The sequence below is a fragment of the Cotesia glomerata genome, linkage group LG8 (genome assembly GCF_020080835.1).
Source record: "Cotesia glomerata isolate CgM1 linkage group LG8, MPM_Cglom_v2.3, whole genome shotgun sequence".
Taxonomy (NCBI): Eukaryota; Metazoa; Arthropoda; class Insecta; order Hymenoptera; family Braconidae; genus Cotesia; species Cotesia glomerata.
Window position 1 is genome coordinate 10,931,274 of NC_058165.1, and position 18,619 is coordinate 10,949,892.

The 18,619-nt window shown below is 37.9% G+C and overlaps 1 protein-coding gene across 4 annotated transcripts; it reads left to right on the forward strand.

Moving 5' to 3' along the window:
• Positions 1–4,481: 4,481 nt before the first annotated feature.
• Positions 4,482–18,393, forward strand: LOC123270645 (cell wall integrity and stress response component 3-like). 4 transcript variants are annotated; one of them, XM_044736781.1, is made up of 5 exons: positions 4,482–4,962; positions 17,319–17,456; positions 17,678–17,759; positions 17,904–18,022; positions 18,122–18,393. In XM_044736781.1, exons 1-5 carry the CDS (start codon positions 4,890–4,892, stop codon positions 18,328–18,330), a joined length of 621 nt encoding a protein of 206 aa, XP_044592716.1. In that variant the 5' UTR covers positions 4,482–4,889; the 3' UTR covers positions 18,331–18,393. The 4 variants fall into 4 exon arrangements, with proteins under 4 accessions (XP_044592716.1, XP_044592715.1, XP_044592713.1 ...); XM_044736780.1 differs by having other exon boundaries at positions 4,484–4,962; positions 17,606–17,759; XM_044736778.1 differs by having other exon boundaries at positions 4,488–4,962; positions 17,534–17,759.
• Positions 18,394–18,619: the final 226 nt, after the last annotated feature.

Here is an 18,619-nt window from a genome sequence, read left to right on the forward strand (position 1 = left end):
TTTCTTCATCCCTCCGGTATTCCGAGTGACAGATATGAAAATGCACTCTGGATACACTCCCGATTTTTTACTGTGTTATTTTAATTTTTACACTGATTTAACAGCGGTATTTTAACACCCGAGAATTACACTACCTATACCGGTGTAAATCTTATTTAAAACCGAATAGTGTCAAACTCTATTAATAACCGCTTTTTTTACAGTTCCGGGAAAAAATGATCAGACCTGACCATGCCTGTTCATGTATGATCAGGCCTGAAATTAGACCTGATCATGCCTGTTCATGTATGATGAACAGCTTCGAGACCAACTTCACTTGGTACTACTAAACCAACTACATCTCTAACTACTAAACCGACTACACGTCCAACTACTATACCAACTACAGCGACCAGACCAACTCCAACCTCAGCTCCTACAACAAATGCAACTGCACCTCTATCATCAACTAGATCTGTAGCTCCTCCGTCAAATGCAACTGTACTTCCTACACCAACTACTCCTGTAGCTCCTCTTTCAAATGCAACTGTACTTTCAACACCAATTACATCTTTAGCTCCTTCATCAAATGCAACTGCACCTTCAAGACCAACTACAACTCTAGCTCCTCCAACAAATGCAACTGCATCTCCAATAAAAACAGCTGCAATTGTAGTTTCATCATTATTTCGAAACCGACTAAGCCATTTAGCAGATCTTCGTGCTGATGATATTTGGAAGTGTGTCAAACTTATAAGCAAAGGTAAATTAAATTTAATTATTCTAAAAATATAAGGGGATATTCTGGTCTAGGAACTTGGATTTAAGGGGTAAGGAGTAGTTAGAGTTTTCAAAAAATCGATTGTTTTTTTACACGCTTTTTATTAGCTTCACTTGTATGTCAGTTTGTCAGTTTGTCAGTTTGTCAGTTTGTCAGTTTGTCAGTTTGTCAGTTTGTCAGTTTGTCAGTTTGTCAGTTTGTCAGTTTGTCAGTTTGTCAGTTTGTCAGTTTGTCAGTTTGTCAGTTTGTCAGTTTGTCAGTATGTAACTCTCCTTCGCATAAAGAGACTACCATAATGATATTATTTAAATTTTGATTATTATCAACCTAGAACCCAGGTGATGACCTTCCTAGTCATCCTCTGATGACCATCCCGAAGTTATATCTTGAAACCAGGTGTTTTCCTCCGTAGGTTTTCATCGGGAATGGCACAGATAAACCCGTACATCAACCCGGAATCCTCTGATGACCATCCCGAAGTTGTATCTCGAAACCAGGTGTTTTCCTCCGTAGGTTTTCATCGGGAATGGCACAGATAAACCTGTACATCAACCCGGAATCCTCTGATGACCATCCCGAAGTTATATCTCGAAACCAGGTGTTTTCCTCCGTAGGTTTTCATCGGGAATGGCACAGATAAACCCGTACATCAACCCGGAATCCTCTGATGACCATCCCGAAGTTATATTTCGAAACCAGGTGTTTTCCTCCGTAGGTTTTCATCGGGAATGGCACAGATAAACCCGTACATCAACCCGGAATCCTCTGATGACCATCCCGAAGTTATATTTCGAAACCAGGTGTTTTCCTCCGTAGGTTTTTTACACGCTTTATATTAGCTTCACTTATATGTCAGTTTGTCAGTATGTAACTCTCCGTGGGTAATTTGCGCGCCTGAATATTTTTGATAATCAACAAATAATAGTTTAAAAAAACTAAAAAATCACGCTTTTATAAATAAACCAAACTAAAAGTAAAATAAATAATAGTTTAAAAACTAAAACACGCTTTTTATAGAAAACCAAACTAAAAATAGAAAATAAATTTTAATAAATTTAAATTAAGAATAGTGTTAAAAATTTCAATAAATATAAATTAATAATAGTGTAAATAAAAAAATGTATTTTATTTTAAAAAAAGCGTGGGGTGCATGGTGTCAATAGTTATAAATATTTTATTGACAGATATGAGTAGAGTGATTATCATTTTGATATCTTAAAAAGCACCCCACGCTTTTTTTAAAATAAAATACATTTTTTTATTTACACTATTATTAATTTATATTTATTGAAATTTTTAACACTATTCTTAATTTAAATTTATTAAAATTTATTTTCTATTTTTTAGTTTGGTTTTCTATAAAAAGCGTGTTTTTAGTTTTTTTAAACTATTATTTTTACATTTTCTTTAAGTATAATGTCTTAAAAATATTTTCTGAAAATTTGAAGTGAATCCGACAAATACTTTTTGAGTTATTCGACAAATAACGACAGGTGCTCAGGCACTCCAGAACGCTAAAGAGCAGGTAGCTCTCGAGAGTGTAAAACTTTGAATGCGTTTTTCTCAAAACTATGTTTTCTGAACTGGTGATCACTGTAACTCGAACACCGCTTATTAGATTTCAATGAAATTTATACAGCTTTTGAAAAACAAAAATCTAGTGCCTGATCGAAGGGTTTTTTTTTTTTTTCAAAAATTTCGATTTTTTATAAACAATTAACTGTTGGTTTTTTCTCGAAAATCTAGAGAAAAATTTCCTGAGGCCGCCATTTTGTTAATTTTCAAAAAAAAAAGCTTCGATCAGGCACAACTTTTGAAATTATTAACTTTTTTTTTTCAAATTTTCGTGAAGTCAAGTCAAAATATTGTGTAATGATGCCATATTATTACTTTTATAAAGTAAAATGATTTACTGGCAAAAAAAATGATTGAAAATTCTGATTTGTCCATGTCTCTGACTACCCCTAACCCCTTAAGGTAATTTTTGAAGTGCCGTAAAAAAAGGCAATCAATGTTTTTATTATTTATTTTTTTATAAGATATTTATTAATATTTATAGAATACAGAAAAAAAATATGGCTATTCGACATCCAAAATGGAAGTAGATTTAATTTTATTTCACTTTAAACTTTCTTTAATAATTAAACTTCTTTTTAGAACGTTTTTAGCTCTCAAAGTTTACTGTTAAGTCAACAACGTTCAATAAAAAAAGAAAAAAATTACTGTACTTCAGTAGTTTTTAGTCAGTTTTGTTTGGACAAAACGACTGCAAGAGTAAAATTTCTTTAAAATGATACTAAGATAGATATTTTTTGCTTTAGAAAAACATGTAAGCATGTAAATTAAAGTTTAATTTCTCAGATTTCGGATGCATTTTACAGAAATCGAACATGTCGACGCGTTCAAAAGTTATTTGAAGAAGAAGTAGTGAGAGTATGAAATTTTCAAATTTAAAAAAATTTTAATGCTGTCGTTTCCAAACTAATTGACCAATTGAGCTTATATTTGAACTTGGCCTTCGTAATCGTCTACAAAATAAGGATGTTGTTTCACTAGGATCCCTTAAGAATTGTTAACGCTATCGTCGTGACAAGCCACATTATATCGTATACATACATATACAAAGTTTTTAACCAATAGTATTTTTGGAACTTACTTGACTAATTATGATATATGATAGCAAAATCAGGTGAAAATTCCACCATGAGAACTAATGCAATAGTTCGATTCCTAATGAAATCTACCTAAAAAAGTTATAAATTAAAAAAGTTAGCAGCTAATGAAGTGGGGGGTTTAAAAAAATAGGCACATAACCATACCCACGGTTCTAACCCTCCTAGCAATCTTGGGAGAAAAAAAAAAACGATTATTAATTTAGAGTAATATTGATATCGTTCTCACTAAAAAAAAAGTTGAAAAAAAATTATTTTTCACAAAATGGCAACTGCCTGAAAAAAAAATAATTTTTGTACCACTTTTCTTGAGTTTTCCGAATTTTTTAAAAATAGTCAACATAGAAATTTGGGACAAAACAGCAAAATAGCCATATCTCCGAAAATGATTTGAATTTTCTAAAATCCTCCTGCAGACATATTTTTAAAGGGTTAAGGTTTGAAAATGTGAGAAAAAATCAATTTTTTAAAATTTCTAGACCAAAATACCCCCTAAACTATTTGTAAAGGCATAGTTATTATTATTTTTACCATTGAAAACTACAATAGTGTGATTTTTGCAGAAGGAGATAAAGAAATAGTCAACAGGAAATGTGCCAAGAAAAGTGAATCATTTTGCAATATCAGTGATGAAAGCTCTTGTTTTGCCTGCAGCGATGATGGCTGTAATTCTGCTTCAAGCAATGGATTTCAGTTAATTTCTATGGTTTTACCTTTAGCCATAGCACATTGCTTAATACGATAGTTTTATCATATTGTGATATTTTGAAGTAAAATGTTGAAAAAATATATTCAAGTTTTTCATGATTCAATCAGGCTTTTTGAAAATAATAGTAAAAATTTTATGCAGAATTTTTAAATTCAAGTCATTAAAGCTAAAAAATGTACGTTTAATCATTATAAATAAAAAAATTAGAACAAAATACAGTTATAAGATAGTAATATATTCGTGGAGTGAATTTAAACTAAATTTAATTTTTGTTAATTGATGCATTTTTTAAACTTAAAAGAGATAAATTTTCTATAATAAATCGGTCTAAAAATTTAAACCCAGAAAAGTACCTAAAAAATGATTTACGATTTACGACTGCGGGCAATGCTACCCCTTACTATGCCTGTACACTCAAAATTCACCCCATAATCGAAATGAAATAACAAAACGTATTGTTTTATTCCTCGCTACAATATACAATAGTTATCAAATGGCAAACACAATGCTCCTGATAATCAATGAATCATAAATAGATCCACTAAATCAGTTAACTTCTGATATATTATTGATCGTCAGTAAGTTGTGATAAGCCGTTGCATACGTCCTCGTACTTGGCAGTGGTTATTATTTTTAGTAATAGTTCATATAAAAGCTTTGATCAAACTTGTATTACGACCATTTCATTGAAAACTTCAGCATTGCATTGTACTGTTTATTTTCTGTACTTGCATTAATAAATTTAACAATGTTTAATAGTCGGATTAATTTAAATTCATTGGTGTTTATTAGTTTATTTATTACTTGCAACGTTCATAAAGGTGATTTATTTAAATTACAAAATTTTTTCGAAAGACCTGCAACGGAGTTACGCAGTCATTCATGATAAAATTTATTTTACTCAAAATAACTTAATCAAAATTTTATCACTTGTATTCAATTAATCGGTTTCTATTATTCCAACTAGAATATTGATCAATTGGATTTTAATATGTAGCCTGAAAATTTAAAGTTAATTTAAGGCTGCAACACAGAATAAATTGAATATAAATTTTTTGTGTTAAATGTGGAAGTTAAGGAGGGTCAAGGGTAACTAATGAGTCAAAGAAGTGTTTGAATTTTTCTATTTTCTTTATTCGGTAGTTGTATAAATGTGAAGATTTACCTATTTTTGGCCATGAAAAATCGAAAAGAAATTACCTTAATTTTTTTTCCTTATTTGCTGCATTTGCTCGGCGAATTTGTGAATCTGCAATCAAAAATTATAAAATTTGTAATTTCCCGTTTTGACAATTAATAATTTTCAAATGTAGAACGTAATTGATTTCGATTCAATTTCGAGTACGTTTCCATAAAATCTCCACGTTTTGAGGTTCTATGAAGCTATTCTGATTCATACGAGGATGTCGCCGTGTGTGTGTGTGTGTGTGTGTGTTTGAAAATTCCTGATAACTTTTGAGCGAGTTGACTGATTGAAATGCGATTTACAAGGTTACAAGACCGTATAAATTATCAATTTGAATAGCGCGCTACGCGCGCGCCTTAATTTTCACCAATAATGAATCATGGCTCGCTTTTTGCGAGTTTCGATCTATGACTAACTTCAAGACTTTCATGTATTTTAATTTAGAGGATTTAAATCATTTCGGCTTGATAGATTTTAGAAATCTCAAAAAACAAATTTTCAAAAAAATCTTTGTTTTTTATAGTTTTTAAAAACTATTGTATTGATCGACATTAAAACTAATCGGCTTTTGACCTGAAAAAGCAATATAAATTGCTGCAAACGACATTAGAATCAGTCTATTCGTTCGAAAGAAATCGTTGTTAAAAAATTTCGAAAAGTGATTTTTTTACATAACTTTAAACTTTCTTTTCATGAGTGCTTAAAAAACTGCATTGAACGCCGCCAACTTCTTTGAAATCAGTGATCTAACTTAGGAGATATTAGGCAAAAATTTTAAGAACGTGGTCTTTAAATATAATTTTTTAAATCTTCATCAGATCGAATTTTTTTCTAAGAATTTTCGTAAAGCTCTCTTAATCGTGCTATATTCACTGAATGCAAACTAGACTTTTGACTTCGAAGAGCTCAAATGCGTAAATTAATAAAAAAATTAACTTGATTCAAGGCAAGAAATCTTGAACCAAGAGTACTATTGCACGCCTCATAACGCGAAGCTCCCGACTCCTCACGGCCAAGCAATTTTGAAGAATATGATTTTTTTGAGTCAAAAGTATAAATTCTTCAGTTAAGAAATTATTCTTTAGCCAGATTTTGGAAGTTTTCGATTTTTTTTAAAACGTTAAAAATTTAATTTTTTTTTTTTTTTTTCTATTGAATTTCCACAAAGTATGAAAAATTAAAAACTTTAAGAAACTCAGCTGTGCACAGGAAAAAAATTTTCGTCAAACTTGACACAAATATTTCCCTGATTAAATTAAAGTATTGAGACAAAGGAAAAAAATCCTGAGATTTCAACGTTTTGAGGTCCTGACAAGCTATTTTGACGAATTTTTCACACACGTCTTTCTGGCTTGAAAAATTATTTCTCTTAGTCATAAAGGCGTATGTCAAAAAAATTTTTTTCCGTTTTGTAACCAGATTTTTACTTTTTTACTTTCTCAATTTAAGTGAAGAAAGAAAAAAAATTTTTTATGCGCCTTTTGGCATTGGTAACGCGACAAGATCGAAAAATTTATAGTTGCTTTAAAAAAAAAATTAGTAAAATGGTTCACCCTAAAGGCCATCCCTGCAACTTCCCGCTAATTCCATACCTGGGCGCTTAAAATTGTACTTATGACGTTTTTGAGATTTTTGAGCTCAAAATATAATTTATGTGATATTTTTAGCTCGCTGAACTCAAAGAGATAGTATTTTTATGCATTTGAGCTCTTCGAGCTCAAAAGTCTGATAGAAAGTTCATAGAGCACTACTTTTGGAATTTTCAAACTGCAATAACTTTTGAATGGATCAACCGATTTTCACGCGGTTGGCAACATTCGACGCAGTTTTATCAGCCTCATGAAGAATTTTCAGGTCTAAATTGATCGAACCAAAAATTTCGGAGTAATTTCGAAAAAACACTTTTTTCGGTTTTCTTTCGTTCACGATATCTCTCGAACGAATTAACCGATTTCGACCAGCTTGGTGGCGATCAACGTGGTTTTTTATTGCCGAGAGCTAATTAGTTTTTGGAATCGATCGGTAGAGCCGTTTAAAAGTTATCCAAAAAAACCACAATTGAAAAAATTTTTTTCTTAGTTTTTTTAAGATTTCTTAAAATCTACTGATCCGAATCGGTCCAAATTATACTCACAATCTAAGTTTGGCCAAGCCCTTTAAAATGGCACCAACCGCGATAGAATCGGATGAGCCGTTCAAAAGTTATAAGCGGTTCATATACTTTCACACACACACACACACACACACACACACACACACACACACACACACACACACACACACACACACACACACACACACACACACACACACGCACACACACACGCACACACACACACACACACTTGGGGCAGAGGAGAAACTGCTACTAGGCGCGTCTCCCCGTAGCGGATGGGAGAACGCTCGCTGTACCTGGTACAGAGGGTAGGAGCCAAATAAAATACGTTCCCGTGGACAAAACTCCCCTTTAATGGGTTGGTCACACTAACTGACCTAACAAGACGATCGTTCCCTGCTGTGACCCACTGGGAGTGACCGGAACCTCGTGTCGTAGTTTCCGACGATTCAGGCCACGGCTGATGTGAGCTTGCTCTGCCGAGGTGTAAGTTGCAGCAGTGGATCAGGAGCCAGCCACTTCGGGCCTTGATCAGGAAGTACGCAGTGAGTGTTGGAGATCGGAATCTTTACCGCCCCGAGCGAGTCTAATCTGTCCGTGTATTCCGGGACTGGCTAAGTGAGTAAAGATCAGGAAAACAACAATAGTGAAAACGGGCCTCATGCCCAACAAGCAGCGATTGAAGCAAGCGCTGAAATGAAGCGGTTGCAAGCGTTGGAACGCCTTGAAAAGCTGACCAGTGAGCTAAATGACTTCATCCAATCTAAGGTCAATATCCACAAGGAGATTAAGACCAAGACGACCAGCGTAGCCAATGCCCTCCAGAGATTCAAGAAACTTGATGAAGAATGGCGTTTAACAGTACGACGCACTTCTCGCACTACACCGGAGAGAAGCATTCAAGCAACTGTCGTGAATGAAGAAGCAATGGACACTGGAGCCGAAGGTGACGGTGAATCAGTCGCGGAAGACAGAAGCAGAACTAGCAGCAAGTCAACTAAGAGAAAAGATCGACCTTCTCCCGACCCAATGATCAGCCAAGTTGTGAAGAAAAAGGACCTGAAACCGAGCCCTCCGAAAAACACGGCAGTGCAGAACGCCGGAAAAAAAGAGGTGACTGAATGGCAGAAGGTCCAATCCAAGAAGGAGAAGAAGGAGCAAGTGAGAGAGCGGTTACCAAAACAACCGGTGAACAAATCTTGGCCGGAGCCTAAGCGGAAAAAACCGCGAAAATTCACCAAACCAGATGCCTTAATTATTCGACCCGTTGATAAGGCAAAATATGCCGAGATACTGCGTCGGATTAAAAAAAATGTCCCACCAGATCAGACCCGTGACGTCGTTGACAAGGTTCAAAAGACGAATGATGGGAATATGCTCATTACGCTTTCCAGAAAGACCACAGACAAAGGACAAGCTTTGCTGAAGACCATCAAGAGCATCCTTAAAGAAGAAGCGCAAGTCATCTGTAAAGGCCCAGAGGAACAGCTTGAAATCCGGGACATTGACGACGAAACAACTAAAGACGATGTCCGGAAGGCCTTACAAGGGGCAGCTGGAAATGACTACGAAATACCTGAAGATGTCATTAAAATTCGTCCGGCCTACAGAGGTACTCAAACTGCTTCGGTACGATTGCCAGCAGCAATAGTGCAGAAGATACTCGGAAAGACAGGCAAAATAAGGATTGGCTGGGTAAATTGCCGTGTCAGAGCAGTTAAGACACCACTACGATGCTATAAGTGCCGGCACTTTGGGCACACTACTGCCCAATGTAAAAGCGAAGTCGACCGATCTGGGCTTTGCATCAAATGTGGGCAAACAGGTCATCAAGCTGCTCAATGCCCAAATAAAGTGAAATGTGCGTTATGTGTGGAAAAACCTGGCTCTCAGGACACTGCTCACCGGTCTGGTTCTGGCCGATGCCCAGTCTTCCAAGAAGCACTCCAGAAGCTGACAAATAAACGAACATGAGGATACTGCAGCTTAAAATCAATCACTGCGAAGCTGCGCATGACCTGCTTATGCAGACAGTACGGGAATTAAAGCTCGACGTTGTGCTTTTATCGGAGCCATATAAACATTTAGCTGGACAACCTTGGGAGACGGATATCACCACGAAAGCTGTGATCTGGGCTTGTGGTATTTAACGCAGATGTTATCAGGACACGGATGTTACCGGAAGTATCTTCACCGCTTTAAGCACGATGATACCCCAGAGTGCCCGTCCTGTCCAGGGGTCAATGAAGATGCGGAGCATGTTTTCTTTGTGTGTCCACGTTTCAACCAACAGCGCGATGAGTTAGAGAAGATTCTGAAAAAGGAAACCCAACCAGAATCAATCGTAGAAGCAATGTTGTCGTCAGAAGCTGCCTGGAACGCCACAAGCACTTTTGCTACAAAAGTGCTTACAGAGTTGCGATCCATTGAGAGGAAAAGAGCGAAATACAGAACCGAGAAGAAAGAAATAACATCCTAGCCACCAGAAGGAAGAGCGGCAGCTGATTCCTCCCCCCGCGAAGAAATGCCTTACGGTGGTACCATGGACGATCAGAGGATAGAAGAGAAAGGGGTTTAGGGTTTAGTGGGTAGGGGCGTCAGCGTCGAGTTTTAGTATGACACTGCGTCGAGTCGCCACATATCGAGGCCAAACAGCTATGCCTAGAATCCGTGAAAAGGATTCCCCCCCCCCCCTAAGGAAAAAAAAAAGAAAACACACACACACACATACATACATACATACAGACACAGTGACAACCTCGCGGGAGTAGTCAGGGAAACTTCCTATGACCTCAAAACGTCGAAATCTGATAAAAACTCAATTTTTGCAAAATGGGGTGAAAACAATAACTTCCTGACAATGAAAATCTTCAATTTTCTTAGCGGGAAGTTAAAAATTAGGAAAACGGTTGACTCTAAAGGCCATCCCTGCAACTTCCCGCTAATTCCGTTAATACCTGGCCGCTTTTTCTGAGCTCTTCGAGCTCAAAAATACAAACTGTGTGTTGTTTTGAGCTCTCCGAGCTCAAAAAATACCTTTTCTATGCTTTTGAGCTCTTGGAGCTTAAAAGTCTGATAGAGGTTTTATAGAACACTATGTTTTGAATTTTCAAACCGCAATAACTTTTGAATGAATGAACCGATTTTGACGCGGTTGACGGGATTCTACGCAGTTTTATAAGCCTCATAAAGAATTTCTAAGTTTCAATTGGTCCAACTAGAAATTTCGGAGTAACTCCGAAAAAACATTTTTTTCAGTTTTCTTTCGTTCACGATATCTCTCGAACGAATCAACCGATTTTGACGGGATTGGCGACGATCGACGTGGTTTTTCAAAGTTGAGAGCTGATTAGTTTTTGGAATCGATCGGTAGAGCCACACACACACACATACACACACACATACACACACACATACAGACATAGTGACACCCTCGCGGGAATAGTCAGGAAAGCTTCCTAGGACCTCAAAACGTCGAGATCTGATGAAAACTCGATTTTCGAAAAACGGGGTAAAACCAATAACTTCCCGATTTTTGAAAATTTTCAATTTTTTTAGCGCGAAGTTAAAAATGAATTAACTCACGTTCGATGGATTATCGATCTTAAGTGGTAATATAATGATTTAAGATAGAAGGGTAAATTGTTATTTTACAATGGCAAGAGATCAAATTTTTGGTATATACTTCTCTTTTCTGATTACTTTGCGTAAGATAGTCGTGTAATGACTATCTTTAAAATTATAATTAATAATTGAAGTTGTTTTTTTTTTTTAAATTAGTTTAACACATTGCAAAACGAACAAAATGTTTTTATCCTAAAACGTTTTTCACACAATAATAAATGACTCATGAATTTTTTTAACTTCCCGCTAAGAAAATCGAAGATTTTCAAAAATTGGGAAGTTATTGTTTTCACCTCGATTTACGAAAATCGAGTTCTCATCGAATCTCGACGTTTCGAGGTCCTAGGAAGCTTCCCTGACTATTCCCGCGATGGTGTCTGTATGTCTGTATGCATGTGTGTGTGTGTGTGTTTTTTTTTTTTTTTTTTTTTTTTAGGGGGGGGAATCCTTTTTACGGATTCTAGGCATAGCTGTTTGGCCTGGATATGTGGCGACTCGACGCAGCGTCATACTAAAACTCGACACTAACGCCCCTACCCACTAAACCCTAAACCCCTTTTCCTTCTTTCCTCTAATCCCTCATGGAAACCGCCGTCAGGCATTACTTCGTGAAGGGAGGATCTAGCTACTGCTCTTCCTTCTGGTGGCTAAGGTGTTAACTACCTTTCTTCTATCTTCTGCTATTTGCTCTTTTTTTTTCGGTGGAACGCAAGTCTTTAAGGACTTCTGTTGCAAACGTGTTGGTAGCGTTCCAAACAGCTTCTGATGACAGCATTGCTGCTACTATTGTCTCTGGTTGGATTTTCCTCTTCAGGATATTCTCCAGCTCATCTCGCTGTGGGTAAAAACGTGGGCACTCAAAGAAAACGTGCTCTGCATCTTCAGCAGCTCCTGGGCAGGACGGGCACTCCGAAGAGTCATCGTGCTTAAAGCGGTGTAGATACTCTCGAAAACACCCATGTCCCGACAACATCTGCGTAAGATAGTAATTGACCTCACCGTGATTCCGGTTAAGCCAAATGTCGATCCAAGGTATGAGACGGTGCGTCCACCTACCCTTCTCTGTAGCATCCCATTGTAGTTGCCATCGGCCTATGCTCTTCTGCCGTTCTTCAATTCTAAGTTCTTCCGGGCTCAGTGCAGTTGACCTTTTTCGTTGGTAAAGGGCCCGTCTTTCCTCTGCTAGAACTCTAAGAGGTAGGGCTCCAGCAATGACGCACACTGCTTCTTCTGATATAGTGCGGAAGGCACTAGCTACTCGTAGGGCACTCAGTCGATATACTGGTCCAGCCTTTCTCCATGATTCTTGCGTCTTTAATGCGTCGGCCCAAATGGATATTCCGTAAGTGAGCACCGATATGACTACTGATGACAATAATAGCCTCCTGCTCTGTTTTGGGCCTCCGACGTTCGGCATCAGTCGTGCGAGACTAGCCCTCACTACTGACGCTTTGGCACTGACATGTTCCACTTGCTGCTTGAAGTTGAGTCGGGCATCAAGCATCACTCCCAAATATCGGATATAAGGTTGTGATGTGATTTCTTGTTCGCCGACTTTCAGCTTAATGGTCTCTACCACTTTTCTGCTGGTAATAAGTACTGCCTCAGTCTTGTGTTGCGCCAGTTACAGGTTCACTGCGTCTATCCACCGGTTAACGTGCTCAAAAGTGAGATCGAACATATGATTTATTTCGTCAAGGTGTTTGGCAACGATCACTACGGCTACGTCATCTGCATATGCTACGAGTTTGACGTTTCTTGGCAGAGTTAGTCTTAATAGACCGTCATACATAATGTTCCACAGGAGCGGGCCTAGAACTGAACCTTGTGGTACCCCTCCAGTAATATCATACTCCCTCAGACCGTTCTTCGTGTCATACTTCAGGACCCTGTTTTCAAAGTAGCTTGCTACGATCTTAAGCAGGTATTCTGGTACATTCTTCTCTTGGAGGGCCTGCATGATGCATTTCCAATTGGCGGAGTTGAAGGCGTTTCTGATGTCTAGTGTCGCCACCAGGCAATACTTCTTCGTTCCACCTTTCCATCTTGTTCCTGCGATTGCTTCCTTGGCCGTATCAACAACCTGTTTGATTGCGTCCAGGGTTGATCGTCCTTTCCGGAATCCATACTGATTGTCTGCCAGGAGTGGGTCGACTACTGCTTCAATTCTCAGGTGAATTATGCGTTCAAATATCTTACCCGCCGTATCTAGCATGCAAAGTGGTCGGTAAGATGACGGTTCTTCTGGTGGTTTCTTCCCTTTAGGTAACAGTACCAATCGTTGCTGTTTCCACTTACGAGGAAAAGTCCCCTCCTTGAGGCATGCATTATAAGCGTCGAGGAATAATGTTGGAGCTGCTTTTATGATGGTTTTCAAGGCTATATTAGGGATTCCGTCCAATCCCGGCGCTTTATTATTCCCTACACGGTTACAGGCCTCCAGCAGTTCTTCTTCAATGACAGGTGGAATGTCGTCCAGTTCGCCTGGCGCCAACTGGTAATCGAAGTTGCGTTGCTGTGGGAACAGTGCAGTGACGATTTTCTGAAGTCGTTTTCTGGTCGTTTGATATTTCCCAGAATATCGCATGATGGTCGCTGGAAGTGTAGATGTCCAACACTTTCCAGTTGTAGTCACCTCTAGCAAGGCTATTACTGACAAAAGTGAGATCTACAATTGAGCTTGCGTCATCTTTGGTGTAGGTCGGTGTATCACCACTATTGAGCGAAACTACATCTAGTGTAGTAAAGGCCTCTAGTAGTGCTTTCCCTCGTGCGTTGATATGTTTGCTGCCCCAGTCAACTTCCCAGGAGTTGAAGTCCCCGGCTTTCGCTACTGGATGGTATTTCTTCGCATCCTCAGTTAGTCGATCCAAGAAATCAGTGAAGTCAACAATGGAGAGGCTAGGTGGTGCGTAGCAGCTATAGAAGCGGATGCCCTCTACTGATACTGCTACAAAGCCGGCATTGCTGTTGTCGACTGCATTTTGGAAAGGGAGCTTGCCACATGACCAGATGACAGCTTTGGATGTGCTATCAGCTTCCCAGGGTTAGGTATTCAGGTGTTTATATGGCTCTGCTATTAGTACCAAGTCAAGCTCTAATTCTCGCATGGATTGCATGAGCAGGTCATGCGCTGCCTCACAATGGTTGAGATTGAGCTGTAGTATCCTCATGGTTGTTTGTTCGTCAACTTGTGGAGCGCCTCCTGAAATACCGGGCACCTGTGGGTGCCGGCATGGTGAGCCACGTCCTTTGCTCCTTGCTGCTCAGCACATATTGCACACTTGGCAGGATTTTTACAGTCAGAGATACGGTGCCCTTCTTGTCCACATCTGATGCAGAGTTTAGACCGATCTACTTGGGTTTTACATTGGGACCCAACATGTCCGAAGTGCCAGCATTTAAAGCATTGGACTGGTCTTCTAGTTGCTCTTATTCGGCAATTGACCCAGCCAATCCTTATTTTGCCGCTTCCTTCCAGTAGCTGTTGTGCTCCAGCTGCTGGTAGTGTCACTGTAGCCGTTTGCGTACCTCTGTAGGCCTTACGGATCTTGATAGCCTCTAGTGGTATTTCGCAAGTTTCTCCGGTTTCCGTTTTCAGGGCAGACTGAATGTGCTCCTTCGTCGTGTCATCATCAATGTCTCGGATCTCGATGGTCTCCTGCGGTCCTTTGCAGATTACTTTGGCCTCTTCCTTAAGGATGTTCGCGATCGTCTTTTGCAGACCTTGGCCTTTGTCAGTGCTCTTCCTCGAAATCGTAATCAACAAGTCCCCACTTCTGGTCTTGTTGATCTTATCCACAGTTGAACGAACCTGCTCATCTGGGACGTCCTGCTTTATACGACGCAGAATCTCGGCATACTTTGTTTTCTCGGCCGGGCGGATGATCAGTGCGTCGGGTCTGATCCATTTGCGTGGTTTTTTCCGCTTAGGCTCTGGCCTGGGCTCCTTGTGTGTGTGTGTGTGTGTGTGTGTGTGTGTGTGTGTGTGTGTGTGTGTGTGTGTGTGTGTGTGTGTGTGTGTGTGTGTGTGTGTGTGTGTGTGTGTGTGGATGTATGTAAACCTCTCATAACTTTTGAACGGCTTGACCGATTTGATCGCGGTTGGTGCCATTCGAAAGGGCTTGACTGAACTTAGATTTTGAATATACTTTGGAACGATTCGGATCGGTAGGTTTTGAAAAATCGCAAAAAAAAAACTACAAAAAAAAAATTTGTGTGTGTGTGTGTATGTGTGTGTGCGTGTGTGGATGTATGTAAACCTCTCATAACTTTTAAACGGCTTTACCGATCAATTTCACAAACTAATCAGCTCCTAATATCAAAACGCCACGTCGATCGCTGCCAGTCCGGTCAAAATCGGTTGATTCGTTCGTGAGTTATCGTTGACGAAAGAAAACCAAAAAAAGTGTTTTTTCGGAATTACTCCGAAATTTTTGGTTCTATCAATTCAAATTTGAAGATTATTCATGAAACTCAAAAAACTTCGTCGAATGCCACCAATCGCGTCAAAATCGGTTCATTCATTCAAAAGTTATTGCGGTTTAAAAATTCAAAAAATAGTGCTTCATCAAACTTCTATCAAACTTTTGAGCTCGAAGAGCTCAAAAGCATACAAAAGCTATTTTTTTGCGCTCAGAGAGCTCAAAATAATACACGAATTGTATTTATGAGCTCGAAGAGCTCAAAAACGTCATAAGTGCAATTTCAAGCGTTTATATAGAATTGGCGGGAAGTTGCAGGGATGGCCTTCAGGGTCAACCGTTTTCCTAATTTTTTTAACTTATCTTTTGATAAAAACGATTTTTCAAAGTATGTTTCAATTAACATTAACCACACAACAGGTGTTTAGGAACTAAAAAATGTAATTCATGGAATTTTCTTTCGGATTAACTAAGCAGTGGATTACATTCAAATTTTGAGAGTTCATTAATAGAGTATTTATCTGCATGTATACTGAGTTTCAAAGTTCTAATTCGGAAAATATATTGAACATAAGATTCGTTGAAATCTCCTTAATGTTCAATAAAAGTATTTCTGTACAGAAAAAAAAATTAAGAAAATAGTTGACCCTGAAGGCCGTCCCTGCAACTTCCCGCCAATACTATACCTAAACGTTTGAAATTGCACTTATGACGTTTTTGAGCTCTTCGAGCTCATAAATACAATTTTTGTGTTATTTTGAGCTCTCCGAGCTCAAAAGCTTGATAGAAGTTTGATAAAACACTATTATTTGCATTTTCAAATCGCAATAACTTTTGAATGAATGAACCGATTTTCACGCGGTAGGTGGCATTCGATGCAGTTTTTTAAGCTTCATAAAGAATCGTCAAGTTTGAATTCATAGAACAAAAAATTTTGGAGTAATTCTGAAAAAACACTTTTTTTCGGTTTTCTTTCGTTAACGATAACTCACGAACGAATCAACCGATTTTGACTGGACTGGCGGCGATCGACGTGGTTTTTTGATGTTAAGAGCTGATTAGTTTTTGAAATCGATCGGTAAAGCCGTTTAAAAGTTATTCCAAAAAAACCACATTTGAAAAAAATTTTTTTTGTAGTTTTTTTACGATTTTTCAAAATCTACCGGTCCGAATCGTTCCAAAGTATATTCAGTCAAGCCCTTTCGAATGGCACCAACCGCGATCAAATCGGTCACACACACACACACACACACACACACACACACACACACACACACACACACACACACACACACACACACAGATACAGATACAGACATATAGACACCATCACGGGAATAGTCAGGGAAGCTTCCTAGGATCTCGAAACGTCGAGATTCGATGAAAACTCGATTTTCGTAAAACGGGGTGAAAACAATAACTTGCCGATTTTTGAAAATCTTCGATTTTCTTAGCGGGAAGTTAAAAAATTTACTTGAATCAAGTAAATAATTTTGAAGAACTTCTTTTCTTGATTTGCGTAGAAAAATTCTGAAACGAAGAAATTTTACTTGGTTTAAGTAAATTTTACTTGATTTGAGAATGTTTCGTCTTGATTCAAGACAGTTAAACTATTCAAAATTATTTTCTTGGTTCAAATTTTTGTCTTGATTCAAGTTAATTTTTTTTCCAGTGTGTAAAATAATTCTATTTCATATTCAATAGTGATGGTTGAGCATAAGATTGTTTCCTTCAAATAATTATTCTACTGATACATTTTTAATATGTTGAAGAAAACATGAAATGTATACCTATTAAACTGTTTAAGATTTTTATAAAATTTTGTAGGAACATCATTACAGTGTTATCAGTGCGAATCTAACAGTGATGGTGAATGTTGGTCTGACCTTTCGACGACTCTTTTGGTCACATGTGGTGACGAAAATAGTACTACACCAAACCCTTTAACTAACTTAACTACAATAGGTAATATTAAGATTCAATTACAATAGGTAATATTACAACATCTTCTGTAATTACTACATTATCAACTTCAACTTCAGCTCCTATTACACCTTCTACGACAACTTCTACTACAGAATCAACGACAGAATCGACTACACCTTTAACAACAGCTTCTACTACAGAATCTACTACATCTTTTACGACAACTTCTACTACAGAATCAACTACACCTTCAACAACAGCTCCTACTACAGAATATACTACATTTTCTACTACAGAATCAACTACACCTTCAACAACAGCTTCTACTACAGAATCTACTACATTTTCTACTACAGAATCAACCACACCTTCAACAACAGCTTCTACTACATCTTCTACGACAACTTCAACTACAGAATCAACGACAGAATCGACTACACCTTTAACAACACCTTCTGCGACAGAATCGACTACAAATTTTACTACATCTTCTACGACAAATTCTACTTCAGTGACTAGGATAGCTTCAGACAAAAGCCGATTTAGGCGTTCAGTTGATCTTCGTGCAGATGGTGCTTGGGAGTGTATTAAGCATATCAAGAAAGGTAAAATAAAATTAGTTATTACACTCACTTGAAGAACTTGTAAATATGCAATTACTATTGCTTTGATTGTTTCAAACCACAACTTAGTCATTTTTACAGAAGGAGATGAGGAAATAGTCAACAGAAAATGTGCAAAGACAAGTGAAAAATTCTGCAATGACAAAGCTGAAAATTCCTGTTTTGTCTGCAGTGACAAGGACGCTTGTAATTCTGCTTCTAATATTGGATTCCAAATTATTTTCATGACTTTGCCTTTAACCGTTGTATTTTTTTTTAGTACAATAATTCCATCATATTTATCCATGTAATAATTTAAGACAATGAAGTCAAATGTTTTAGTTAAGATTGAATATTATTCACTTGAAAATGTAACTCTTTTTTTGCCCTCCGGGCGGAAAGTGGCAACTTTCGTCCCGCTGCGCTAAACTAAGTTGCCGCTTTCCGCCTTCGTCGGACAAAAAAATAGTATACACTCCTCGGGAAGTAAATAAGAAAGCCTCAGATCACATGTTTGTTGACCTCGGCTTCGCCTCGGCCAACAATTACATGTGATCTGAGAGATTTCTTACTTTACTTCCCTAGGTGTGTAATATACTA

Coding starts and splice junctions, on each gene's coding strand:
- LOC123270645 (XM_044736778.1), top strand. CDS start 4,890: ATGTTTAATAGTCGGATTAATTTAAATTCATTGGTGTTTATTAGTTTA. Junction 17,457..17,533: donor AACTAACTTAACTACAATAG/GTAATATTAAGA, acceptor CTTCAACTTCAG/CTCCTATTACACCTTCTACG. Junction 17,760..17,903: donor TCTACTACAGAATCTACTAC/ATTTTCTACTAC, acceptor AAATTTTACTAC/ATCTTCTACGACAAATTCTA.